The sequence below is a fragment of the Prunus persica genome, chromosome G8 (assembly GCF_000346465.2).
Source record: "Prunus persica cultivar Lovell chromosome G8, Prunus_persica_NCBIv2, whole genome shotgun sequence".
NCBI classification, from domain to species: Eukaryota; Viridiplantae; Streptophyta; class Magnoliopsida; order Rosales; family Rosaceae; genus Prunus; species Prunus persica.
Window position 1 is genome coordinate 549,179 of NC_034016.1, and position 27,291 is coordinate 576,469.

Below are 27,291 nucleotides of genomic sequence, written 5' to 3' on the forward strand. Positions count from 1 at the left end.
CAAGTGTAACAGAGTGCTCCCTTCCTTTGTAAGATTTGTCTGAAGGCTGAACCCGCCCGGCTTCATCCTTATTCATCCAAGCAATAGCAACTGCAAGCTTGAAGGCCCAATTGGGAATCAGCATAGGTTCTGTCGTTTTTTATCTACAATAACGCATGACGCTTGATCCCTTTGAACTTTTGAATGTCCATTTACCCTTGGAAAGATAGAAACCGAGAGATACACTGACTCTACAAAACGGAAAAGGAAAGAGAGGCAAGCATCCATAAGGAATTGCTTGATTTACACGCAGTTAAATCCCACAAAATAAGCATAAGTTATTGCTTGATTTACAAGGCTATACAAAAGGAAATCAATCTGGCTATTCAATTATGGTTGATACACAATATAAATCCCACAAAATAAGCATTAAACCTTCAACATTTGAGTGACGTGGTCCAGAGGTTTTATCAGGGTTTTAGGGAATGGAAGCTGAGCTGACGCTGAGTTGAGCAATAAGCTTCCTCATCATGATGATGATCTGAGGTATGAAGGTGGGCAAGAAGACTATGCGCCGGTGAGGAGCTTCGATGCATTGTGGTGTATGTTTTGGATCGAGACACTGCAGCTGTGGAAAATAGCAGGTCCAACAGTGATCACTATGTTGTGTATGTATGGGACTAGCTCGGCTGTGGTTCTCTTTGTTGGTCATATAGGAGCTGTAGAGCTCTCAGCCGTCTCCATTTCTCTCGCCATCATTGCCACAGTCTCTGATGGATTCCTGCTTGGCACGGGGGAGTGCTCTTGAGACCCTGTGTGGGCAGGCATTTGGAGCTGGGAAAATTCATATGCTTGGGATTTACATGCTCGCTCATGGATAATCCTATTTGTAACCACTTCCTCTTGCCAATTTACATCTTAGTCACACCTGTTTTAAAGTTGCTAGGCCAAGAAGATGGCATAGCCAAACTAGCTGGAGAATTTACAATCCAAACCATTCCCTCATTGTTCTCACTTGCCATTAATTTTCCAGCTCAGAAGTTCCTTCAGGCTCAGAGAAAGGTTAAGGTTCTGGCATGGATTGCAGTTTCGGGTTTGCTCATTCAAATTGGACTGCTCTGTCTCTTCATTTTAGTGTTTAGTTGGGGAACATTGGGTGCAGCTGTTGCATTTAACATTGCAAGATGGGAGGTTGCATTTAACATTGCAAGATGGGAGATTGCAATTAATGGGGTGGTGCAAGGACGGCTGGACCGGGTTTTCATGGTTGGCTTTCAAGGAGATGTGGGCTTTTGTAAGACTTTCCCTTGCCTCTGCTCTCATGCTCTGCCTTGAGATTTGGTACGTGATTAGCATACTCATTCTCACAGGCCATCTTGATAATGCAGTTCTGTTGGTTCCCTTTCTATTTGCGTGAACATTAACGGGTGGGAACAAATGTTGTTCATTGGAATATATGTGGCAATAAGCGTGTGCGTCTCCAGTGAGCTTGGATCAGGACGGCCTAGAGCAGCCAAATACTGTGTCTATGTGACAATGTTTCAGTCTCTCCTAATTGGGATTTTTTTTTCTTCATGATTGTTATCTTGATAACCAAAGACAATTTCTCCCTAATTTTTAAAAGTGACAAGCATCTGCAACAAGCCGTAGCTAAGCTACCCTATCTTCTTGGTATAACTGTGTTGCTCAACAGCGTCCAGCCGGTAATATCAGGGGTTGCAATTGGAGGTGGATGGCAGGCAATGGTAGCTTATATAAACTTGGGTTGCTACTACATTTTTGGACATCCTCTTGGACATCTTCTTGGTTATACTGCTAAACTGGGTGTTAGCATGATATGTGGAACTGCTCTCCAAACTTTGCTTCTGTTGTTTGTGATCTACAAAACCAACTGGAACAATGAGATGGAGCAAGCAACAAAACGCGTGAGTAAGTGCGGTGGTGAAGACATCACAGCCGAGAATGGAGCTCAAACTACATGAAATATTATCGCACCCGGTGATTTGATATGATCTTCAGCAGACTTGAAGTTCTGAGCCTGCCAAGTGTTGAATTGGTTTCTATTCCTTTGCCTGTTTTCAACTGTTGGTGTTTTCTTTCGGCTTGACATTTGCAATGAGATGATTGAATTTCTTGATTAGTTACAATGGCATGGAGGGATGTGAATCCAAAACTTGGTAAGCACGTAAATTTAACAAGCTATAGAATGCTGTTTCATATTCATCCAAGCAATAGCAACTGCAAGCTTAAGGCCCAATTAAGAATCTGCATAGATTCTGTTTTTTTTTTAATCTACAAATTTTAGTCTGCAGTAACACATGACGCTTGATGCCTATGAATTTTTGAATCTCCATGTAAAGAGAGAAAACAGAGAGATACAGAAACCAGTCCTATGGATCAGTTGATCTTGGGACTCAGGTAAAACTTTGGATCCCTGAAAAACCTTGAAACAACTTCTGCCTTGTCAGCAGAGAGGTCTGTGTTTTCCAGAATTTGCTCCTTTGATGCCTTGGAAATTGCTTCAATCGAACCAATCGCTTGGTTAAGCTGAACAAAATTGCCACAATATAAGAAACACACAATGTAGCATGACAACCTAATATAACACCGTACAACTCAAATGCTGGAAGCTTCACTTCAATTAGTCTTATGTTTTTCTTTTTCCTCAATGATCTATTCTTTAGTTAATGATTGTTACAGACTATAGAAATGCATTCAAAAATTTCATGTTGAAATTAAGAAGCCAGTGAGAATTAGCAAGAATCAGAATTCAGGGATTTAAACTGGACTTTCAACCCAAAGCCACAGAAATAAAATTATTTGGAACAACATTATTTCAGACGTGTTCAGAAAACAATACAATTATACTTCTTGCACAACTCCAACTATCACAAACAATTAGCAAACTTTGGGATGCTAATTAAAAGTAGATCTACATTTCGGCTTTCCCAAATCAACAACATATACCAAAAAAGAAAAAAGGAGTCTATTAACTTCTTCCTACTTCCGAGAAGTATAATTTCCTAGTAAGTAGCAAGAATTTTTTAACGAATGGATCAATGGATTTTATTAACAGCGGAGAAAGCAACAAGATGAGTTAAGTACCGCATTCGCATCATGATTGTCGATACCCGGAATGGATGTGACCACTCTTTGAAACACGTTCACTGCTTGCACAGTTTGCTTCCTCTTTTCAAACACCACCACCAAGAGAAGAAGTAAAAAGAAATGTGCACGTTAGAACAATATGGTTAACATTCGTATTGACATTAAACAACGAAGCAGCTTATTGTACCAACCTCAGCCTTCAATTTTGCGGTAGCATCCTCTCGCTTGCATACTGTAATTAACGGTTACTTAGGCAAATTATTACTTGGGAATTTTTTATTATCAAAGTTTCAGAGAACAATACTTACCCCCACGAGAGTGAGCTATCTTTACCATCTTTTCAAACCCCATTTCCAAGTCCTTAACCAGAACGAATGTGGGTTTACCAAGCTCCATTCCGAATCTTCACAGATTCAAACAGATGCAATTACTTTTTAATCAATCAGTTACTGTACAAACAATCCAAATAAGTAAATATTAAAGGAATTGCATTTTTTATTTGTATAGGTAGATCACATCTCTAAATATAGGACACAAGTTTCTTATAACTCACTTGAAGTAAGAACAAACAAACAAATCATTTTTCTCCTTGGTTGGGAGGGTGATGACAACATATAGATTTGCAAATTGCAGCTTCAGTTTTTGAACTCTGTATAACTAAACAAATCGTATCAAACATAAAAAGACAGAGACAGACACACACGAGGCATCAGGAAATGACAACAACTTGGTCACCTGCCGAAGATTTGTGAGATGGAAGTGGGATCCAAGCTTGTCACAAAGATGAATGCCACAGATGAACCCCCACAGTTGAAAATGAAGTCCTGCAATACAAAGGGAACCATCACAGAGTTGAAAGTGAGTGAAAAGTGATGCACCAATCTTGTTTTCTTTTTCTTTTTCTTTTCGACTTGAGAATGTGAGATGAATACAATGAAGGAAATTACAGGGGCAATTGGGACAAAGTTAAGACGGAAAGCGTTTGCAGTGAGGAAGGTGGAAATGAAGTTGATGAAAGATGGGTGTTGTTCATCTCTCCATGTGTTGCTCATCATACAAACCCCACCACCACCACCTGCAATTACAAAACATCATTTAATCACTTCATTAATCCTACCATTTGAAGGACAAATTATTTATAATCTAATGATAGAGTTATGAGTAAAGTGCTGAAAACAATTACGCAGAAATTTTAGATGTTAAGTACCATTTTCTGATTTTCTAATGCATCATTTGTAGAAAAGGTTAGCAAAAACTGTGAACTAAACAACGAACGTATTTTAAGAAATTCAAATCAAAATTTCAGTTCTATCTTCTACTTCTTATTTGTTTCCTTTTCATTCAAACCAAACACAAGTTAATGCTCTATTTGGGAGGGGAAAAAAAAAAAAAAAAGCTTGTACTAGGAGATCACTGTGGCAGAGAAAGTGAGATTTAGGTGGAAATTTCAATTCCAATTTTTAAAATTTTGAAGAACCAAACAGAACATAAGTGAAAACGAACGGAGAAAAAACGAGGGTATTCTGATACATCAAACAGAGAACTTCATCTACAAAATTTCTGTAAAAACTGAACGAAATTCAACTTAACCAGATCAAAATTTCAACTCCTCCGCCTTTTCTTCTTCTTCTTATGTTTTTCCTTACGGATCAAACAAAATTTAATGCTTCATTTGGAGAAATGTCTTGGGTTAAAAGAATTTTATTGCAGAGGAAGTGAGATTTATGGTGGACATTCCAGTTTCTGCATCCAAATTTTCCAAGTAACCAAACAGAGCATAGGTGAAATCTATCGGAGCAAAAATGAGATTACCACAAACAGAAAAGAAAAACTAAGCAAAAATATGAATGAGCAAGTGGAAATTGAAAGCAAAAAGGTACCTGAGCTTATGGCCCTCGATGGAATTTGAGACGTTGCTTTCGTATTCGCCATTTCCATAGCTCTGAGTCTGAGATAATCGGAGAGTTGGGGCGAAGCGGGAAAAGGGAGGTGAGTTTGTTACGTTAGTCGCCTTTAAAATATGAACTCGGCGGTCTCTTTTATTTACGAAATGACCCAATCAATGGGCCCCAATTTCCAACTCAGTTTTATAACGAGGCCCACTTCATTTTTGGCCCAAAGCTTTCCTACTTCACAAATTCAGTCTCTCCTTTCAGAGAAAGAGGGAAAATGGAGTCTTCAACTTCCTCAATCTCCATGACAGCCTCCTCAAACCCACGTTCCAAACGCCTTTTGTTTGATCGCCGTTATGGTTGGGTGTAAGTATCTCTCTCTCTCTCTCTCTCTCTCTCTCTCTCTCTCTATATATATATATATATATATATAGAGGTAATTATTAAGCTTAAAATAATTGATATTCATGTTTCAGAATTGATGAATGGAAAGACCCATCGGAGGAAGCTCTGGCGGGTGGCCGAGGAATGTAAGTTCTTATTCTTGCTTTACCTTAGAGAACCTACTGATTGGTTATTGAGAAAAAAGGGTAGAAAAGAAATGTGGAAATGGGATATTTTTGGACTTTTTAAGTATACTACTTAATTTTAGGCCTAATTGTTGTCCTATTGGCTTTGATTAAGGTTTTGCGTCCTGCCTCTTGCAAAATATTTGATAAAGATGGCTTCGCAGTCGGTATGATGAATTTTCAGCTCATTCTTCATTTACATTTGAGATTAATGTTATTCTATATTTCACTAAAAAACTGAATTCACTATTAGTTCTTTGATATGTGTTTTGCTCTTTCTTTATGTACATTAACATTTTGATAACTTATTTGACATCAGACATATTAGTTTTATTAGGGTGTGCTAATTGGACTTTGACAGGAAGAGATAAACAGAATTTGCTCTCCCTGGACTTCATTAGTTTAGACTTAGTTGATGGTATAATCAACGATACTTTAAATTCTGCCGAAAGAAAGATGCTTTAAAAGAAAGATGCTTTAAACTTATAAAAAAATGACCGAGAAAGGGATCAAAATGCTTTAAGTTCAGTCTGTCAGCTTTTGTTTTCACAACATGTTGGTGAAGCCCTTGAGCTAGACTTGCCCCTGGTTGTTGTTGTGATTTGTACCACTGGAACTTAGCTTGCCACTTTCCCACACATGCCATGAAGAAGTTATAGTGTTGTACTGTGCTGATAGTTTCATTGCAGAAAAAATATGTAAGCTATGTTTGTTTGCCACCACCACGTTGATAATTTTAGAACAATTCATCCATCAGCGTACATTGAAACGTTTTAAACCCCTCACTGTAAGAAATGTTTTACAATGATTGAAAGAAATACTCACTTTGTAGCTAGAAATCAAGGGCAACCCAGAGTCTCATCTCTCTGCCAGCATATCTGATGTGGACTTAGCTGATCCTTGGATACAGGAAATTTGTGAGCCAAGGAGGGCAAAAGAGCCTTTAATTTAGTGTCTTCCATCATCATGCATTAGCTGATTCACCCTATAATTTGTGTTGGGGAAATCAATATGGCTTTGTGAGATAGAATAAAAAAGAGAATTAGTTTGGTTGGAGGCTTAGCTGTGATAGATAGACATGAATTATAGCAAATATGTGATATTCAAATTTTTTTTTTTGACCCTCATTACACCTACCCCTCCTGGATTTATCAGACAGTGGTTATCAACACATAAATTCTAAACCAGATGTGATCTAAATTTTAAACTGAGTAACACACTATACTTGCATATGCCTCCTTTCCCATGTTTTATGCACATACAGTTATCCAGTTGGAGTAGGAAACAGTAGGATGTGGATACACAACATGTTAACTATATGCATGTATGTATGTGCTATATGTATATGTCGCAAACTTTTTCATCTTCATAGTAAAAATTCTATTTAGTTGGATACCTGAAAGACTAACTCTTTCAGTAAAGTATTATACAAATTCAACTGTAATGTATTGTATGAACTCTCTGGCTGCGTTGCATTGGCAATAAAATTGTAGAGAATTTTGAATGTTTGATTATAATGTGTAACAAACATGGCAAACATACCACTTCATTTCTACTTATGTTTTTCCCTTGTTTCCCTACAGATTAATCTTGCAGCTAACTCAGCAGTGAAAGTTCTTGAAAGGCCAGACCTGTTTTCTCCTCAGCTATTGCAAGCTGGTCTAAATGACCAGGTTTACAAAATTAAGTCTTCTTTGCCAAAGCCGGAATTCAACTATTTCTTACTCAAAGGAAATCTCTCATCAAAAGCTGCTAGTTCCTCTTCATGTGAACAAACAGAAAGCAGTAAATCGTAGATGATTTTAAATGATTTGATTTCTTAAATTCCTCGTAGGATTACCCATCCGGTATTATTTTAGGTCAAAATTAGGTATGGTTTTGGAGTTTGTAACAATCAGCATTGTATGGTATCTTGCAGTAATTGTATGGTAAAACATTTTGCTATATAATCCTAAAAAATTTCACATACTTTATGAAGCATTAAGAGTTTAATATAATCCTGAAAGCTTCAAACTTTATAAAGAAAATCTTGGTATGTGAAGCCAAGAATTGCTCCAGTATGTCATTTCAATCATATTAATTAAACATAAAATCTATGAAGATGGTTTATTTATTGTTTGCTCCAATATCTCAAACTTATTAAGCTGGCACCTTAAGATGGTGGGTAGTGCCAGATGATTGTGAAGCTAGTTCTTCCACCAGTGATTGTGAACCAATTGGCATGGGCCAAGACTCAAGCAATTAGATTGGAGGCTTGTGACAGTGCGACATTTGAAATCAACTTGGATGCCTTTAGACGAAGCATGCATATTTGTTGGTGACTTCCTCAACCCCTAAAATATATAAAGATGATTTATTTCTAGTTTGCTCCAATATCTCAAACTTATTAAGGTTATAATAAATCATCATTCAAAAAATGTGTGCCTATGAACTTGATATTCTACAAATATATGAAGTTCATCATCATGCAAATGTGATTAGAGAAAAAGCAATAGGTGTTGCATGATATATCGGTAAAATTTACTTTTTGGAATTCGACTTTGACTATAACAATTCAACTTTATTAGTTATTTGCTTTTGTGAGTGTGAGATATGGTGGCTTCGTGAGGGGTGAGAGAACCATGTAAGGAGGGCAAAAGGGCCTTTAATTTAAGTGTCTCCCATCATCATGCATTAAAATGCAAAAGAGTTCAATTTGGTTGGAGGCTCAGCTCAGCTGTGATAGACCTGAATTACAGCAAATATATGATATTCAAAATTTATTTGTTAACCCTACCCCTCCTGGATTTATTTATTAGACAGTGGTCATCAACACATAAATTTTAAACCAGCTGAGATCTAAATTTAAAATGAGTAAAGTCACTATACTTGCATATGCCTCCTTTTCCATATTTTATATAGTATCCAGATGGAGCAGGAAAAAGTAGAATGTAGATATGTGATATAGAATAGATGGCGAAAGCAACTGAAAATGAGCTACAGAGATGCGTGCGCAAGGGTAAATTGGGCCCATGATCAGTCGATTCGAGATCTTTTAGTAGCCCAAAAATCTAGTTTTTGTTATAAAATTGGAATAATAAGAGGATGAGAAGTACCACTGTAATATTGGGAGTAGAATTATATTTCTCTTTGTGGTGTTTACACTGACAGAATTTCTCCTCAGATAAACTCCAATCTTTCTCTTCTCTCTGACTTTCACTATATTCTCTTCTTTCTTCTCTCTATTCTTTCATTCTTCCGTATGTGTTTACAAGCAAATATAATGTCTATTTATAGGCTGGCCTTAATTGGCCGGGTCGTGCCTCCGGTGCTGTTACTTTGAAGAAATTAGAGTGCTCAAAGCAAGCCTACGCTCTGGATACATTAGCATGGGATAACATCATAGGATTTCGGTCCTATTCTGTTGGCCTTCGGGATCGGAGTAATGATTAACAGGGACACTAGATTGGTTGCCTCATTAAAACCTTGCTTGGAAAAACCCAGTGGAAAAAAACCTAAGCGAAGGAAAAAGAGTACAACTTTATTTGGGACATAAGGGTAATGCACTCATGTTGCCTCGTTAAAACCTTGCTGGGAAAAACCCGGTAGGAAAAAAAACCCTAGTCGAAGGAAAAAGAGTACAACGTGCATATGTCCTGTGTTAGAGGACTCTTGAATGCTCCCCCTGATTTTGCATGCTCCAACTTGATTGCTTGCAGAGTTGTCGTAATCCGATGCCATGCACTAACTTTTGGAATGTACATTTCGGCAATGATTTAGTGAAGAGATCTGCCAGGTTATCGCTTGAGCGGATTTGTCTGACTTTGATTTCTTGACTCTTCTAGAGCTTATGTGTATAGAAAAACTTTGGTGAGATGTGCTTGGTCCTGTCACCCTTGATATACCCTCCTGTGATCTGAGCAATACAAGCTGCATTGTCCTCATTCAAGATTGTTGGAGTGTCTGTTGCTGAGGGTAGGGCACATGTGCTTCGGATGTGATGGATCACTGACCTTAACCAAACGCATTCATGACTGGCTTCATGGAGGGCAAGTATTTCTGAGTGATTGGAAGATGTAGCCACTAATGTTTGTTTCGTTGAGTGCCATGAGATTGTAGTTCCTCCACATGTAAATACATACCCAGTCTGTGATCGTCCTTGATGTGGATCAGAGAGATATCCTGCATCAGCATAACCAACAATATTCTGGGCGTTGGTCGATTCACTGGAATAGAATAACCCCATGTCTGTTATCCCACGAAGGTATCGTAGAACATGTTTGATGCCAGTCCAATGTCGCCTTGTTGGAGCAGAACTGTACCTTGCTAACAGATTTACTGAAAATGATATGTCTGGTCTGGTACATTGTGTTAGGTACAATAAAGCACCTATTGCACTAGGATATGGTACTTCTGGACCAAAGACCATTTCATCATCCCCTTTTGGACGATATGGGTCTTTCTTAGTGTCAAGCGACCGAACGACCATTGGAGTGCTAAGTGGATGGGCTTTATCCATGCCAAACCATTTCAATACTTTTTCAGTATAAGTTGATTGATGCACCAAAATTCCATTAGCACTGTGCTCAATCTGCAAGCCAAGACAATATTTTGTCTTTCCAAGGTCTTTCATCTCAAACTCTCGTTTGAGATAATCAGCAGTCTTTTGAAGCTCTTCAGAAGTTCCAATTAGATTCATGTCGTCGACATATACTGCCACTATCGCAAATCCAGACTCTGATTTCTTAATAAACACACATGGGCAAATAGGATCATTTGTGTATCCTTCTTTCAGTAAATACTTACTGAGACGATTGTACCACATTCGTCCAGATTGTTTTAGCCCATATAATGATCTTCTCAACTTAACTGAGAACATGCCCCGTGGTTTATTTCAGGCTGCTTCAGGCAGCTTGAATCCTTCTGGAACTTTCATGTATATATCTGTATCCAATTCTTTATACAAATATGCGGTAATGACATCCATGAGTCTCATTTCAAGTTTTTCTGAAACCGCCAAACTTATTAAGTAACGGAATGTAATTGTGTCCATTACTGGAGAGTACGTTTCCACATAATCAATTCCAGGCCTTTGTGAAAAACCTTGCGCAACGAGTCGCACTTTATACCTTGAGATCTCATTTTTCTCATTTGCGCTTTCTTGTAAATACCAACTTGTAACCTACAAGGTTCACATTGGGTGGAGTTGGAACAATATATCCAAAAACACTCCTTTTTTCCAAAGAATTTAATTCTGCCTGGATTGCATCTTTCCACTTAGGCCAATCTTGCATCTGTGTACATTCATTAATAGAGCACGGCTCAATATCATCATCTTTTATGATCTCAGCAGCCACTGAGAATGCAAATATATCATCGATGATCATCTCATTTCTACTCCACAATTCATCAGTGAACGTATAATTTATGGAGATTTCTTGACTTTTAGGTACGGTTGCCACTCCAGGGGCACTTGTCTCACCAATGACGTTTTCCTTGTCAAGAAGTACCTGTCCCTCTTTGGGGGCATTTGAATTATGAATTGTGGGCTCTCTATTTATTTCATTTGGATTCATTTTGTCCATCAACTTCCTCTTTCGAGGAACTGAATCCTTTGAGCCTAGTGGTCTGCCACGCTTTAGGCGTGCAGCAGATGAACCATTTGCTGGCACATTGCTTTGTCCATCATGGACATCAATCCGTGCGGGTGCATTTGCAGCTGGGATATGAGATTTCGTCACCTTTGCTGCATCATTAAATGCATCTGGCATCTGATTTGCAATACTTTGGAGGTGAACGATCCTTCTCACTTCGTTTTCGCATTGAGCAGTATGTGGATCGAAATGAGACAATGTGGATACATTCCATGATAATTCATGTCGTTTTTCAGGAATGAGTTTGCCTTGTTCTTTAGACACAGATTTTTCTTCCCCTAATGGTGGGAAGATTGTCTCATCAAAATCACAATCCGCAAATCGTGCGGTAAAAATATCACCCGTCAGGGGTTCCAAGTATCTGATGATAGATGGTGAATCAAAACCAACATAAATTCCCAATCTGCGTTGAGGGCCCATCTTAGTACGTTGCGGTGGTGCAATGGGTACATATACCGCACACCCAAAAATTCTTAAATGTGAAATGTTTGGTTGATTTTCCAATACGAGTTGTATTGGAGAACATTGATTGTTGGCGACGGGCCTCAATCGCACAAGTGATGCTGCATGTAAAATGGCATATCCCCAAGCAGAAATTGGCAACTTTGTTTTTATTAGCAAAGTGCGTGCTATCAATTGAAGGCGCTTAATTAAAGCTTCTGCCAAGCCATTTTGAGTATGCACATGGGGAACATGATGTTCAATATCAATGCCTAGTGACATGCAGTAGTCATCAAAAGTCTGAGATGTAAATTCACCAGCATTATCGAGTCTGATTGACTTAATGGGATAGTCTGGGAATTGGGCTCGTAATTTAATTATCTGAGCCAAAAGCCTAGCAAATGCCATATTCCGAGTAGATAAAAGACAAACATGTGACCATCGGGTAGATGCGTCCACCAAGACCATAAAGTACCGAAATGGTCCACATAGGGGATGAATAGGTCCACAAATGTCCCCTTGAATTCTCTGCAAAAATGATGGAGACTCAACATCAACCTTTGGTTGTGATGGTCTGATCACCCTTCCCTTGTGAACAAGCTTGGCAAAAGATGTCACTTGATAACATAATGTGTTTAGTCAACAAGGGATGTCCTTTAGAGTTGGTGATGATCCTGCGCATCATGGTGGATCCAGGATGACCCAATCTGTCATGCCAAAGCTTAAAAGCATTTGAGTCAATGGACTCTTGGTCCATGACACTATGTGCCTCAATTGTCCGTATGGTTGTGTAATACAACCCTGATGAGAGCTCACAAAGCTTCTCCAGTATACGCTTTGGGTATCACTGGAGGTAATACAAAGATATTCCATGTTTTCCTTTTTCTTTGTTTCAACATGGTAGCCATTCAAACGTATATCTTTGAAACTCAACAGATTCCTTCTGGAGTTAGATGAATACAAAGCATCTGGAATGGACAGTATTGTTCCATTCGGTAACATAATTTGGGCTATTCCTGAACCTTCAATCAGATATGCAAGACCTGATATGGTTGTTACCTTTGCTTTTGTAAGCATTAATTTTGAGAAATACTTCCGATCTTGAAGGATCGTATGAGTAGTTGCGCTGTCTGCGAGACAAATATCTTTGCCATAGCCTTTGTTTTGAGGGTATCCATAATTTACATCCATGCCACCAAATAAGTAAAATAAGCTGAATCAATAAAGAAGAAAACATTACCACTTTTATTGGATTGAAATTTAAACAACACTTCAGCTAATACAAATAGTACATTAAGAAATTTAATCTAATTCGGACTCATAACCTTCATTCCCTCTTTCAGTAACAAAATCAGAAATATCTAGATGCGTCTTGTTTAGCTGACGTGATATTTCTGATGAGCCATCTGTGGCTGGCGGAGCATGATCAATGTAATTTATCTCCACTTTCCTGTTCTTAAGTGAAGCTTGATAGAGATCCGCCAAATGCCTGGGCGTACGACATGCGCACACCCAATGTCCCTTTGCACCACATCTGTGACAAGGGCTTTCAACATTTCTAGGCACATGGCTCATCTGTGCCTTTCCCTTATTATGGGATGCATTTTTGCCATTCGTGGATGGACCGCTCCTTGGACCTAAACCCTCTGAACGAGCACCACGATTTTTTTTACTTCCTTGCCAGTGGCCACGCTTGCCCCCTCGCCTACGTTTGTGGATACTGCCACGAGATGAAGTGGCATTCACTTCCTGAGATGCAGCATTTATTTCAGGAAGTGGTGCTGAGCCCGTTGGGCGAGATTGGTGATTCTTTAATAAGAGCTCATTATTCTGCTCAGCTAACAAGAGGCAAGATACAAGTTCCGAGTACTTCTTGAAACCGCTATGTCTGTATTGCTGCTAAAGGAGGACATTTGAAGCATGAAAAGTGCTCAGAGTTTTTTCGAGCATATCCTCCTCAGATATATTTTCCCCACATAGCCTCATTAATGAGGTAATTCTGTGCATAGCAGAGTTATACTCGGACACTGACTTGAAATCTTGAAATCTCAAGTGGGTCCATTCGTATCTAGCTCTTGGGAGAGTCACCGTCTTCTGGTGATCGTATCTTTCACCTAGAGCTTTCCACAGAACCAACGGTTCATCAACCACCACATATTCGCTCTTCAGCGCTTCATGGATGTGGCGGCGAAGAAAGATCATGGCCTTCGCATTCTCTTCAGCGAAGCATCATTCTCATCTACAATTGTTTGTCCGAGGCCATTGGCTCGTAGATGAATTTTGGCATCTAGGACCCATGATAAATAATTGTCCCCGGAAAGGTCCAAAGCAGCAAACTCTAGTTTTGCCAAATTTGCCATCCAAAACTTTAGGCTCGAGATCTGAGACATTAAGCCACTTATTAATAGGAATTTCAGGTCATCATTATTCAAGTATATTAATTGATGATAAAAATAAAGTGCTATGAATTTGCTGGTATGAACGATAAACCCGCACCATACCTTAAATAAAATTAAATGTGCGGTAAAATAAATTCATAAATTAAATTGCTTGCTGTATGGACGTTAATCCTGCACCATACCTTAAATGTGCGGTAAAGTAAATTCATAAAGTATGAGGGTTAATTCTACATCATACTTTAAGTAAAAGTAAATTTGCGATAAAGTAAACGTGCTTGTATGAGCACTAATTCTGCTCCATACATTTAAATAAAAGCAAAGGCGTGGACGATAAACCCGCACACCCTTTAAATAAATATTGCCGTATGGGTAATAAACCTACACCATACCATAAATAATACTTTAAGTAAAAGTAAATTTGCGATAAAGTAAACGTGCTTGTATGGGCACTAATTCTGCTCCATACATTTAAATAAAAGCAAAGGCGTGGACGATAAACCCGCACTACCCTTTAAATAAATATTACCGTATGGGTAATAAACCTACACCATACCATAAATAAAATAAATGTGGGGATAAAAACCTCCACCTAATATATATGAAGTGCATAATATATTATATAGTGTGGGCAATATAACTGCGCCACTATTCAAGATATAATAGATGGGTTTTAAGATCACACCATCATTTTATTACAATAATTTGTATTACAACGCGATGGGTAAAAAATTACACCACTATAAAATAACAGGACTGATTAAACAACATAGAAATTGTGAGAACACAAAAAAGAAAGTTTGCATGTCGTTGTAGTAGTAAAGTGAGAGTAGATATATGACAGAGAGGAGACAGAGAAGTAACCACATAGTGTTGAGTTGGAAAAATTTCAGAAATAAAAGGAGAGACTATCGTGCTGATAACGTGTTATAAAACTGGAATAATAAGAGGATGAGAAGTACCACTGTAATATTGGGAGTGGAATTATATTTCTCTTTGTGGTGTTTACACTGACAGAATTTCTCCTCAGATAAACTCCAATCTTTCTCTTCTCTCTGACTTTCACTCTATTCTCTTCTTTCTTCCCTCTATTCTTTCATTCTTCCGTATGTGTTTACAAGCAAATATAATGTCTATTTATAGGCAAAGTAAAGGGAGACATAATGATTTCTCCCCAACATCATTATCCCATCTTTTGACTAATACCTTCTAGCTTTATCTCCATCTTTTGACTAATTGCCATCTAGTTTTACCTATACCTATGTGGGCTTCATTTCTTTATAACAGTTTTAAAGTTTTTATAGTTTTTGAAAACTTTTTTTTTTTTTTTTTTTTCAATTTTACTTCCTTGTTAATTTCTAGAGTTTCTAGGAGTATTTAAACATATTTTACCCGTGGCTATGGTTATGTTTTGTTATTCTAATTTATCAAATAAACTTTGAGGTTTCCTCAAGAGTTACAAGTTCTAGGCTAAGATTTAAGCCAATCTATTATCACGCTGCGTAAGTACACAACATGTCAACTATATGTATGCATGTGTTGTATGTGTGTGTACCCAACTTTTTCATATTCATAGTCAAATTCTATTTAGTTGCATACCTTGAAGACTAACTCTTTCAGTAAAGTATTATACAAATTCACCTTTCTTAAGTTGTATGAATTATCACTGGTTGTGCTGCATTGGCCATAAAATTGTAGAGAATTTTGAATGTTTGATTATAATGCGTAACAAACATGGCAAACATACCATTTCATTCTCCTTACGTCTTCCCCTTGTTTCCCTACACATTAATCTTGCAGCGAACTCAGCAGTGAAAAGTTCTTGAAAGGCCAAACCTGAAGTCTTCTTTGCCATATCCGGAATATCCATTTCTTACTCAAAGGAAATCTCTCAACTATCATAGATGATTTAAAATGATTCAATTTCTTAAATCCCTTTTCGGAGTACCCACCCATCCATATTATTTTAGGTCAAAATTAGGTATGTGATATATTATTTTGGGTTAAATTAGAAGGGATCCAACTCTTCATCTATAATAATCCCAGCTTATTTTCTCACCCTCCATTACCATCTTACATGGGTAGTTAGTTCTGAACATTATTTTGAAGTGTCAATAATAACTACAAAAGAAAAACAGTTGCTTTTCGGAATGATTAGTAGCTGCTGGTGTGCCAACCACGCATATTTAACACAAAAATGCAACCAGAGGTAAACAAAAGAATACATGTCACTTCCTCTACCACTCTTTTACCATCTAATCAATCTGAACCGCACAATTATCCTCCTCTTACAAATTTCCAATTGCCAATTTGGACCTGATTAAAATTACAAAGACTAGAGATTTCCAGTCCCTTCCAAAATTTAAAAACCACTCACTTATCATTCTTCGTAGACTGCTCTTTTTCCATTTCCCTCATATTCACTTCCGTTATCTTCTTTTCATCCATACATGGCAGTGGTGTGCCTCCCGCTCTTATCCTACCGACAACCTACTACTTAAAATGCGCACCCTCCTCACTCTGAGGCCACCACCACCGCCATCTGTGCTCCTTCCATGCCTCTCTTCCTTATCCCCACCTCCTTCTTTCCTCTTCAGCTTCAGACCCAACAAGCGTTTTCACTTCCTCAGCCCATGTTCTTCTCTCAAACAGTCCAAGAAGAAGTCTCTCCAGAAGACCACCAGGCCTCCCAATGCTCCTCCTCCTCAGAGCCAGCGCTGGTTCTTCAATAACCCAAAGGGTGACGAAGGTGGTGAAATTGAAAAGACTGATGAGGCTGACAGTGCCTTCGGCGGTGACACTGCGCTTAAAGGTACTGTTTTGGCCGGTGTTTTCTTGGTTGGTATTGTTGGTGGGTTTGCCGGTGTTGGGTATTTGTACAAGGACCAGATCAACGCCTTCTTGAATCAGTTTTCCACTTTCATTGAAGGTAAATTTGCGAAATTTCCTTTTGCAGTTTTTTTTATCTCAATTCTGCTTGGAATTTGTTAATTGGTGTTTAATATTTATTTATTTTTCTTATAATAAATGGGTGTTAGGATTGGGGTCTAGTAGGTAAGATTGCAATTTATGCAAATTCGATATCAGCTTTTTCAGGTCTTCGTGGGATTTACTTTTGATTGCATGTATAGTCATGTGGAACTTTTGCTTATCTCATTGTATTTTAGGAAAATTTGACAACTTCGAGGCAGACTGCATGTTTTGACCCAGTACCTCAACTCTTTTTTTGGTACTGAACTCTAGCCTTTTGAAGGATTTTGGATGGTGGGGTAATGCTGATTTAGAAAACTTAGCCCATTGTGAACTATGAAAGCAATAGAAGAGCTCTTAGCCTATTGTTCACGTTTTCCCCAACTCATGCCACGGCTTGGCACCAGAATCTATCCAGGGACCTAACAGACGGTATAATCGTTACATTGCAACATAGCATTCCCATGTCCTTTATGCTTTCATGCCCAATGTATGAAATTATATTCAACCAAAAGCACCAAACAGAACAAAAGCTGTACCAACCTACAAAAAACACAGATACAAATGAAATAAAAAATTGCACAGGAAGTTGCCGCTTAAGCGTTAAAACATGCTCTGTTGTATTTTTCTTTGAAATTGAATCTTCATGTGAGTAGTTGATTCTGATTATCCTCAGACTTGAAAATTTTGGTGAATTATCTAGCGCTTCTCCATAGCCAGATATAGTATACATAAGCTGATCAAGCTATCAAACTACAGCAGAGATTCTTCTCCCCTTCAAGTTAGCGGTAGCGTGCCAAATTCATTAGCCCAATCCCCAGCTCTTCTATTTAGAAAACTATGTTGCAGAAGTTGATGCCATATTGTGTTTGAGTAGCTGCAGTTGCAAAAGAAAAAGGGTACTCTGTCGAAGTACTTTTTGCCAATTTCAAATCACATGTAACTGTGTAGGTTGCAAGTTTATCCATATATATCTAAAATGCTTTGTTTTCCTAGGTTCTCTCCTCTTGTTAAGAACGCATGCCTTAGCTTAATTTTATGGAGCTCTAGCAATAGAATTTTCCCCTTAGTGCTGTATTTTGAACATATGACCTACCCCTTGGAGCCCTACCACAATCAACCCTTACTATGCAGTTGGAAAATAGGAACACATCTTCTTCCTATGTTACCCCTGGAAATGCCAGTTCTTGTACCTTGCTTGAATTATCTTTTGATAAAATCAGAAGACATATCATTAATATAGGGTTTCCGATTTTTTATTTTATTATTTTAACAATGCTATAACTGACTTAATCTCATAGAGCTTTTGGTGAACAGGTTATGGTCCAGCTGGATATGCTTTGTTTGTAGCAGTTTATGCAGGACTGGAAGTATGCATTTGATACCCATTCTTTGAATATTTTGCTATCTCTATATGGATTTCCTGCCTAATCTTCTTTTCCCACTTGGACGCTCACCCTTATGTTAGTTATTTAATTCACCTATACAAGTTAAACATAACTAGGCATTTCTTATCATGAACAAATAATTGTGTTGTCCCCTTGGGTCTTTTACATTCATTTTATAAATTATATTTCATTGGCTAAATAATCCGGTTGTTCATGGGATGTATGCTCTGAACTTGATTTCCTCACATCTCTTTCATAACAGCATTCAGCGGTTGTTGAAATTCTAGCATCTGTTTTTTAATTTAAAATGATACAGAGAGCCAAAACAGTCTTTTGTCAACTACTTATTTAGTGAAATTTATGTTTTCCTAGATCCTTGCGATTCCAGCTGTTCCATTGACCATGTCAGCTGGTCTTCTTTTTGGCACAGTTACTGGCTCTATTCTAGTCTCCATAAGCGGAACAGTGAGTAATTTGCTTTCCTGAGTGTACAAAGAACAAATTGTTAAATATGTACTTTGTTTGTTTTTTCCTGACATTATTTACCCATTTCAGGTGGCTGCTAGTGTTGCTTTTCTCATTGCTAGATATTTTGCTCGTGAGCGCATTCTTAAAATGGTTGAGGGAAACAAAAAATTTCTTGCAATTGATAAGGCTATTGGAGAAAACGGATTTAGAGTTGTCACTCTCCTTCGCTTGAGCCCTTTGCTTCCTTTTTCTTTGGGGAACTATTTATACGGATTGACATCTGTAAAGTTTGTTCCATACGTGTTGGGAAGGTTTGCTGCCCTGCTTCTTGTTCTCTTAGTTAAAGTTCTTACTTCACAAGTTGGTGGTTCTTATTCGCTGCTCTTGAGAGTTAGCGCTATCAGATGGATTGAGCCGGATTTAGGACCTGTTTGAGCTCAGGTCAATTTGTTAGGCTCTTGGCATGATAAATGAGACAAGTATTTTAGCCCAAGCTTAACCCCGTCGTTAAGTATGTGATTAGGGCCAGTATATTAGCTAGTTCCAGGTCTTCATTTTTTCCATCTACTTTTTATCCTTTTTAGATTGAAGAGTCCCAACATATAGCAATACATATTGTCAGTTTGAAGTAATAGAACTGAAAGTTATAGGGAAATGAATTGTTTTCTTGCTATTTTCAGTTGCAGTTTTCACTGATTCTCATGATGTAAATACCTTTGCTCCATTTCAATTATGTAAAGATTATTAAGTGTACTGTTAGGTGTCTCATATAGAAGATGTAGGGCTAAAATATCAAATAAAAGTTGAAAAGTTGAGCATGATTGCACTGGCCCATGGGAAAAAGAATTATAACAAAGGGCGGAGAGTATGATGGTCATGACTCATGTCTGGCAGTTTACCTTCAGAAGTGGTTGATTTTTATATCATGAACTAATTTAAACATGTGTATGTAATATTGTAACATGTTTCACTCTGGTTCTAAGTCAATCTATACTTGACTTGCAGTTGGCTGGGGATGCTTCCTGGAACATGGGCTTATGTGAGCGCTGGTGCATTTGGGCGAGCCATAATTGTGAGTCTCTCTGTTTTTCCTGTTCTGTTGTGGTGGTTCTATGTATATATTATATATAACTTATATTATTATGTTTTTTTTTTCCTTTAATACTACTCTCTCTCTCTCTCTGTCAGTAGGGGATGGGGGTGTGTGAATGAGTATGAAGCAAATGATTTATACTTACCATACTGCAAAAACAGGATAAATTCAATTTGATATTGACATTGATTAGATCAAAACAAAACAGTAGAAAAGAGAAATCATTGCTAATTAATGTCAACTATCATCTCTTTTGATGATATATTGCTATGCTTATTCTTCCATGATAAGAGTCCATTCAAAAAATAGTTTCTTTAAAGCAACAATAGTACGAAATGACAACTTTAGAACAAGTTATTGACTTATTACACATCATTATGTTATAAGAAAGCGAATCCAGTGGGATATTTTCTTAACGTCTTTGTACCTTGTGAGATATGTTTCCTGTCTGTAAGGTCTATGACTTGGGGGCTTTGTTTGTGAGCATAACATGTTGCAATGAGTTAATATAAAGTAGCACAGTGAGGAATATATAATGTATGTGACTTGGACCACCAATAATAACCATCAGTGAAGGTGACCAGTGTAATACAAATGTAGACAAATCTAGTCCTACACATGCGGAGACAGATTTTGTGTTAGGACATGGCTGGTTAATTTTTACTGGGCGACTGCATTTAAATCGAACTCTCATTCTGTATGTAGTACTTTTGTGTAAAGAGTGATATAGAGTGAAAATCTTTAACACCTTAGGAGGTTCTTACTTTATCAGAGTAAATGGTTCCCAGATCTAAGTCAGGTATCAACCTCTATATTATGTGGTTGGTATGGTTGTAAGTCTGGGAAAATGAAAGTTGTCAAATAACATCCAGATGCATTGGTGCTTTTCATGCTGGCATCTGCAACACTGGGCTCTACACATATGTATTACTATTAATGCATATGCTTTTCATACAGTTACCATTGGGCATCGTATCATGTTAGTTACACTTGTTTGCAATCGTTGTGACGCCGGAATTTATAAATTGAATATTCAGATAATTTTAGCAACTCAAATTGGTTTAGAATAGAGATAATTTATGTATTTATCTGTCTTTTGGGGTTTCATTTGACAGCTTTGGGTGAAGTCAGGATTAATTCTTAGGGGTCTTGTAAGAAAAGACACTTTACAAGCCAAAGCAGCTAATAATCTTGAAGCCGATAGGAATTTCTTACAGTTATTAACTTCATTGTGTTAAGTCCTCAGATTAGTTGTAGAATGGTGCTTCTCTTTCATAAATTTATGACTCACCGTGGATCAAAATTTGGTCTGGCGAGATGCTTGCTCGATTTGTTTGTGAGACACATTGGATTATACGTTTGAGAATTTGTGTTTCCTTATATTAAGGTTCTTCAATTAAGGAAATTAATCGGTTTCCATCTGGTTACCGGAGTTTCATTTCGATTCATTTGTTAATATTTTCCTGGGTGATGTTTCAGCAAGAAGAATCTGAGCTTGGTTTACCTGGAGGAAATGGTCAGCTACTGACACTAGGGCTTGGACTGTTAGCCACAGCATTGGCTGCTGCTTATGTTACACGATTAGCAAAGGTACTCCCCAAATTGACAAGCATTTTCAATTGTACCATTTTTTTTGGTCTGTTAAGAAACATGGCATTGCCAAAAGCTTCTCATTGTTTGGTTTGAGAAGGCAAATATTTTTACTCATATTGAATTGATTTTCTTGGTGCTTGCTTCTGGTGCAGGATGCTGTAAAAGATATCGATTAGCCTATTGGGACTAGGAGAAGTGTCTCAGTCTGCCCATGAATTCTACACAAGATATTTCAAACTTTAAAAAAGAACCAAAAAATGAAAAAAAGAGAGGAAAAAAAAAAATTTCACTTCCTGTAATTATTTAACTTTTTGGCAAATTGAATAGGAAATGTTTTGATTTTTGTTCTTATTATTAATCTTAAATTGTATAATTAATCCGTGATAATAATATGCTACAGTCACTGTTCCGGGCTTGGTTAGCTTTTGTTGGTATCACCATCTCCACGTGTCTTATGCTGAGCATTGACAAGTGCCTCCTCCGTTGTCCAAATTACACTTTAAATAACATGCAATAATTATTATTATTTTTTCTATTTTCTTTTTCCAAATCTATTTTTCTATTTTGGTGCTAAGACTTTCATTCAGCCAGCTGGTCAAACGAAATAGCTCAAACTCTTTCCACGACCTCACCTTTGCATGCAAATCACATCCTTTCTTGCGCCATCTGTCATGGCCTAAAGCAAAAAACAATTGCTATAAAATCAGTCTGCTAGTGTTCCTTTGTCACCGATTAACACCAAACCAACGATTAACACCAAACCAAAGGAAACCATTCTCCATCAAAACTTCAAAAATGGCGACAACTCACGCACGAGTCCCCGGCAAGCCAACCAAGACGGGCATGGCCATCCTCGAGACCGCAACAGCCACAGTCCAGAGCTTCAGCCCCATCAACAGCATCCACCAGCACCTCTGCGCCTTCCACTTGTACTCCCACGACATGACCCGTCAACTGGAAGCCCACCACTTCTGCGCCCACCAGAACAAAGAGATGCGCCAGTGCCTCATCTACGACAGCCCCAAGGCCGATGCAAAACTCATCGGCCTCGAGTACATCATCTCAGAGCTCCTCTTCCTCACCCTCCCCGACAACGAGAAGCCGCTTTGGCACTCGCATGAGTACGAGGTGAAGAGCGGCGTTCTCTTCATGCCGGGCCTACCGGGCCCCATCCAGAGGCAGGACCTGGACAAGGTGTGCAAGACGTACGGGAAGACGATTCATTTTTGGCAAGTGGATAGGGGGGATGAGTTGCCACTTGGGATTCCGCAGGTTATGTTGGCGTTGACCAGGGACGGTCAACTGCGGCTGGAGCTTGCGATAGATGTTCAGATGAGGTACGGGGTGAGCTTCGATGAGGAGAGAGAGAAGCGAGCTTACATGGAGGGGCCGAAGCTTGGGGTGCATCCTTTGGCTAATGGAGGAGGGAAAGGGTTGAAGACTGAGCTCAGGGAGACCGACTGCATGCCTGTAGATTCTGTTCCCAGGGTCTTTGTTTGAGTCCACTGTATATATATGTATGTAAAATAAAGCTTCTATATGTTTTTTCAGTGTAATTTTCTGCTCCTGTATATATAGGCACTTACAAAACTTTTCCATTTTTTGTAGTTTAAAATTTTTTTTTTTTCACTTAATCATCTTGGTTGGTATATTTCATTTCATAAAAGTATACTTTTCTGAGTTGAGGATTTTGATTTAAAAAAATTATTATAATGGGAGGGTAAAAATTATAGCTCCCGAGTCCAAATGACCTAGAAAAAAAGCAATTTCATTCCTTTGGATGTTCTTCTTTTCCCTTTTGAATTAGTTAGTTACCTGGTCAAATTGCTCAAATTTGTCTGCCAGGACTTCACCTAATGCATGCAAATCAGATCCTTGTTTTGTTAGTGCCACATCAAATTGTTCCAAAATCCTAATCCTTGATAAAATCTCTCCTTGGAACAATCTCAAACTGACTTTCTAATTTCTAGTACTTTCTCCTATATATATCAGCAGCAATTCTTTCATAATGGAATGGAATGGTCTCCTCAAGATGCCTTGAAACCCTACTTTAACACTCTTGGTAAATTCTAATACATTATTGGTCTGAAATTTTTAGGAGCATATAGCATCGATCTATCTTTGCATCCGATGTCTTGTTTGATTCCCTCCCTTCCTCCCTAATACCACTTGAAATAGAATAATATAAAGTCTCCCGTGTTCCCACTCAAGGAAAACGCCAGAGTCACAACGCATGAGGTGGGAATCGAACACAAAGCTAAAGGAACTAAAGCACGAAAAAGCAGACGAAGATGGAGGGAGAACGCTAGAATAGAATCTGTACCTTGGGAGTAATATTAAAACAAGTACGGGAAAGAGTGTGTTATTGAAAGAACTCAGAAAAAAACATCTACCAACGCATTAGAAGAGTGCAAAAGAAGTGAGGATAGAAGGCCAAATATGGCCTCGGCTACAACAGATCTCTTGATTGGCAAAATTGTAGGCATCCTCGAGAATGAAGCATCCGCCATAGCCGGTGTTGGTGATCAAGTTGATGAGATTAAACAGGAGCTTCTATACATGAAATCCTTCCTACAAGATGCTGAGGGCAAGGAACCACACACGGAAGGAGAGAAAACGTGGGTTACAATGGTGAGAAACTTGACCTTTAAAGCTGAAGTTATCGTTGACAAATTCATGTATGACATGTATGAGCAGCAAAGTCAGGGTAGATTCGCGGGGTGGCTCCAGAAACCCATTCACATTCCAAAGATTCTTTGGTATAGGCGTCAAGTCGCCATTGAGTTACAGAAAATCACAAGAACGATCAAAGCCATTCCAGAGAGGAATCAAAGATATGGTGTTGGTTCCCTAAGCAGTTCGTCTAATGATAATCACAAATGGGTGAAGAACCAAGTGGATCAGTCTTCTCTTTTCATTAAGGAAGATGAGCTCGTGGGGATTGAAAGAAAGAAGCAAACATTGATGGAAAGGCTGATGAGTGAAGAACGACACCAAATGGTTGTGTCCGTGGTCGGTATGGGAGGATCAGGGAAGACCACTCTAGTTGCCAAGACCTTCACCGATGAAACTATAAAGAGATATTTCGACTGTTATGCATGGATAACTGTTTCCCAAACCTACGTGATTGAAGACTTATTTAGAAGCTTGATCAAGGAATTTCACCGATCAAGAAAGGAAGAGGTCCCTCCAAGCATGAGTTCTCTTGAACATACAGAACTGGTAGAGATGCTTCGCAACTACTTGGATGCCAAAAGGTACCTTGTTGTACTAGATGATGTGTGGGATATCAAACTTTGGGAACGAGTAAGGATATCGCTTCCAGATAGCAGAGCTCTTGGAAACCGGATCTTGCTTACAACTCGAAATCAAGAAATTGCATTGTATCCTTTTGGAGTAGAAAGCCATGTTTATCGAATTGAACTCCTGGAAAAGGATGAGGCTTGGGAGCTCTTTAACAAGAAAGCATTCTCAACTTATCATGAGCATTGTTGTCCACCAGAGTTTGAATCATTAGCTTCGGAACTTGTGGAAAAGTGCGAAGGCTTGCCTCTTGCAATTGTGGCTTTAAGTGGTGTTCTGTCTTCCAAGGAGTCCCCTACAGAGTGGAGCAAAGTGTACAGCAGCTTGAATTGGCAGCTGACAAACAACCCTTTGCTAAAACCTATGACGACCATCTTGTTGCTTAGTTTCGATGATTTGCCATATCAATTGAAGCATTGTTTCATGTACTGTTCCCTTTTCCCAGAAGACTATTTGATCGATGGAGAAAGGCTCATTAGATTGTGGTTGGCTGAAGGATTTGTTGAGCAAGTCGACGGGCTTACACCGGAAGAAGTTGCAGAGAACTATCTTATTGAACTTATTCGTCGTAGTATGCTAAAAGTTGAAGATCGGACTGACATGGGAAAGGCCCTAGCATATAAAATGCACGACATTTTGCGGGAGCTCGCTCTATCCATGTCACAAAAAGAAAACTTTTCTGCAAACTATGTTGGGAGAGAAATGAGAAAGGTTACAGCTCGTCGTTTGTCAATTCAAACAACTGAAGGAGAAATTAGCTCAATAAAAGGTTTGTCAGAGCTCCGTTCTTTTCTTGTCTTTGTCACTAGCACATTTTCACTGCCTTCTAGATCTAAATTATTGAAGGTTCTAGATTTGGAGAAAGTCTCCATGGATAAGCTCCCAAGTGGATTAGTGTATTTATTTAACTTGAGGTATTTAAATTTGAGGGGAACTTCAATTAAGGAGCTTCCAAAATTTATAGGAAGACTTGGAAACCTTGAAACCTTGGACATATCACACACCAAAATAGAAGTACTTCCAAGAGGAATTTCCAAGTTGTTAAACCTGCGCCATCTACTTATATACCATCACACTTGGGACGACGTTGGATTTAAATACCTCAAGGGGACACGAGTACCATCAAATATTAGTGAGTTGAAGAAATTGCAGGTGTTGGAAAAAGTTGAATCAGACGGAAACATTGCAGGACTCATTGGAAGTATGACCCAACTTAGACTGCTTGGCATTACGAATGTGAAAGGAAGTGACGAAATGGACCTATGTGACTCGATTCAAAAGATGAAGCAGCTTCGCAACTTGAGTTTGACGGCAACGAATGCAGATGAACTTCTTAAGGTCGACAAGCTATCTTCACCTCCTCCACATCTTGAAATTGTTTCTTTAGCTGGGAAACTGCACAAAGTACCAGTTTGGTTTTGTTCACTACAAAGCCTCACACATCTCCATCTGCATTGGGCTAAACTTGAAAATGATGAGCTACTACCTCAAATTGAAGCATTGCCATGTTTGGCAAGTCTTGACCTTTTTAATGCCTACAATGGGAAGGAGCTGTACTTCGGCGGAGGCTTTCCTAAGCTTACACGATTGGTTTTGTCTAATCTCCTCTTTTTGAGTAAGATCACTATAGAAAAAGGGGTTATGCCAAATCTCAAGTTTCTATTTCTTAATAGCTGCATTGAATTGAAGACATTGCCACTGGGTATTGAGTACCTTCTTAATCTAAACACATTGGAATTGGTGTATCTTCCAACGCAACTTATAGACTCCATACGAGAAGGAGGTGTGGATCGTCCAAAGGTGCAACACATTCCCAAAATCCACAATTATTACACAACATCATCTGGAAGTACGTCCTATGAAAGCCTTTCCTGTATATAGATAGCACCACAGCAGGTGAGTCTTCTATATATCCTTACAATGCTTTTCTACTTATTTTTCAACAGCAAAAATAAAAAAAAATAAAAAATGCTTCCAAAAGTTTGAAATTTGATTTGGTAATTAACTATGCTCGTCTTGTTAGATTGTTTTGCTGCACCCAGTTCGGCCCATGAAGAACCTGCAAATAAAGAGTTTGCCTCTTCTAAATGGCGTCCCAGCCAGATTCTGTTCAAAAGGTTCACTTTGTTATTGTTTGTTTGCATGAAATAATACTGGAGATGGAATGTGTGTGTGTCAATTCTACGTTAGCAGCGTGGGTTGAACATGAAGATTCGTTTTTAAGATTTGGACCATGTATTCTTAATTTCATGTTACTTTGGGCGTATCTAAATAATTAAAGCTTCGTACTTGTTTGCCATCGATGTTTATTGAAATAAGAAGTCAATGTGAATATTTCTTTCCTAGTATAAAAGATTGACAGCTACAATTTAGCATTCCTATTTTGGTTAACCACTGATTCGTAGGATCTAGATACAAGGAGTTGTAGGTTCATCTCCTATATATGTTGCTGTACATT

The 27,291-nt window shown here is 38.4% G+C and overlaps 5 protein-coding genes, 1 long non-coding RNA gene and 1 pseudogene across 6 annotated transcripts; 6 read left to right on the forward strand and 1 right to left on the reverse strand.

The window, feature by feature from the left end:
* LOC109950609 lies at positions 156 to 1,961 on the forward strand (annotated as a pseudogene).
* Positions 2,142 to 5,081, reverse strand: LOC18766169 (protein PARTING DANCERS). The gene is made up of 8 exons (XM_007199902.2): positions 4,968 to 5,081; positions 4,035 to 4,162; positions 3,823 to 3,911; positions 3,641 to 3,736; positions 3,396 to 3,490; positions 3,279 to 3,319; positions 3,085 to 3,168; positions 2,142 to 2,526 (listed from the first exon to the last, which is right to left on the reverse strand). The coding sequence occupies exons 1-8, from the start codon at positions 5,023 to 5,025 to the stop codon at positions 2,377 to 2,379; spliced, it is 741 nt and encodes a 246-aa protein (XP_007199964.2). The 5' UTR covers positions 5,026 to 5,081; the 3' UTR covers positions 2,142 to 2,376.
* LOC18766176 lies at positions 5,224 to 7,528 on the forward strand. The gene is made up of 4 exons (XM_007201328.2): positions 5,224 to 5,345; positions 5,456 to 5,509; positions 5,664 to 5,715; positions 7,132 to 7,528. Exons 1-4 carry the CDS (start codon positions 5,257 to 5,259, stop codon positions 7,342 to 7,344), a joined length of 408 nt encoding a protein of 135 aa, XP_007201390.1. The 5' UTR covers positions 5,224 to 5,256; the 3' UTR covers positions 7,345 to 7,528.
* LOC18767390 (TVP38/TMEM64 family membrane protein slr0305) lies at positions 16,284 to 21,967 on the forward strand. The gene is made up of 7 exons (XM_020570450.1): positions 16,284 to 16,947; positions 18,306 to 18,358; positions 18,749 to 18,841; positions 18,932 to 19,155; positions 19,850 to 19,916; positions 21,417 to 21,527; positions 21,683 to 21,967. Exons 1-7 carry the CDS (start codon positions 16,521 to 16,523, stop codon positions 21,704 to 21,706), a joined length of 999 nt encoding a protein of 332 aa, XP_020426039.1. The 5' UTR covers positions 16,284 to 16,520; the 3' UTR covers positions 21,707 to 21,967.
* LOC109950665 lies at positions 16,954 to 17,503 on the forward strand. The gene is made up of 2 exons (XR_002272934.1): positions 16,954 to 17,072; positions 17,186 to 17,503. It is a non-coding gene; the product is annotated as an uncharacterized LOC109950665 (long non-coding RNA).
* Positions 22,173 to 23,128, forward strand: LOC18767391 (oil body-associated protein 1A). Its single transcript, XM_007200332.2, has one exon. It carries the CDS (start codon positions 22,326 to 22,328, stop codon positions 23,028 to 23,030), a length of 705 nt encoding a protein of 234 aa, XP_007200394.1. The 5' UTR covers positions 22,173 to 22,325; the 3' UTR covers positions 23,031 to 23,128.
* On the forward strand, positions 23,908 to 27,240 carry LOC18766624 (disease resistance protein RPM1). The gene is made up of 2 exons (XM_020569759.1): positions 23,908 to 26,729; positions 26,857 to 27,240. Exon 1 carries the CDS (start codon positions 23,970 to 23,972, stop codon positions 26,712 to 26,714), a length of 2,745 nt encoding a protein of 914 aa, XP_020425348.1. The 5' UTR covers positions 23,908 to 23,969; the 3' UTR covers positions 26,715 to 26,729; positions 26,857 to 27,240.

Excerpts from the sequence above, each read along its gene's own strand:
- LOC18766169 (XM_007199902.2), bottom strand. The coding sequence starts at position 5,025 with ATGGAAATGGCGAATACGAAAGCAACGTCTCAAATTCCATCGAGGGCC. Across the intron at positions 3,737-3,822 it reads ATCTCACAAATCTTCGGCAG|AGTTCAAAAACTGAAGCTGC; the intron begins GTGACCAAGTTG and ends TTAGTTATACAG. Across the intron at positions 3,491-3,640 it reads TTTGTTTGTTCTTACTTCAA|ATTCGGAATGGAGCTTGGTA; the intron begins GTGAGTTATAAG and ends GAATCTGTGAAG.
- LOC18766176 (XM_007201328.2), top strand. The coding sequence starts at position 5,257 with ATGGAGTCTTCAACTTCCTCAATCTCCATGACAGCCTCCTCAAACCCA. Across the intron at positions 5,346-5,455 it reads GATCGCCGTTATGGTTGGGT|AATTGATGAATGGAAAGACC; the intron begins GTAAGTATCTCT and ends TTCATGTTTCAG. Across the intron at positions 5,716-7,131 it reads TAAAGATGGCTTCGCAGTCG|ATTAATCTTGCAGCTAACTC; the intron begins GTATGATGAATT and ends GTTTCCCTACAG.
- LOC18767390 (XM_020570450.1), top strand. The coding sequence starts at position 16,521 with ATGCGCACCCTCCTCACTCTGAGGCCACCACCACCGCCATCTGTGCTC. Across the intron at positions 18,359-18,748 it reads CAGTTTATGCAGGACTGGAA|ATCCTTGCGATTCCAGCTGT; the intron begins GTATGCATTTGA and ends ATGTTTTCCTAG. Across the intron at positions 18,842-18,931 it reads TAGTCTCCATAAGCGGAACA|GTGGCTGCTAGTGTTGCTTT; the intron begins GTGAGTAATTTG and ends TACCCATTTCAG.
- LOC18767391 (XM_007200332.2), top strand. The coding sequence starts at position 22,326 with ATGGCGACAACTCACGCACGAGTCCCCGGCAAGCCAACCAAGACGGGC.
- LOC18766624 (XM_020569759.1), top strand. The coding sequence starts at position 23,970 with ATGGCCTCGGCTACAACAGATCTCTTGATTGGCAAAATTGTAGGCATC.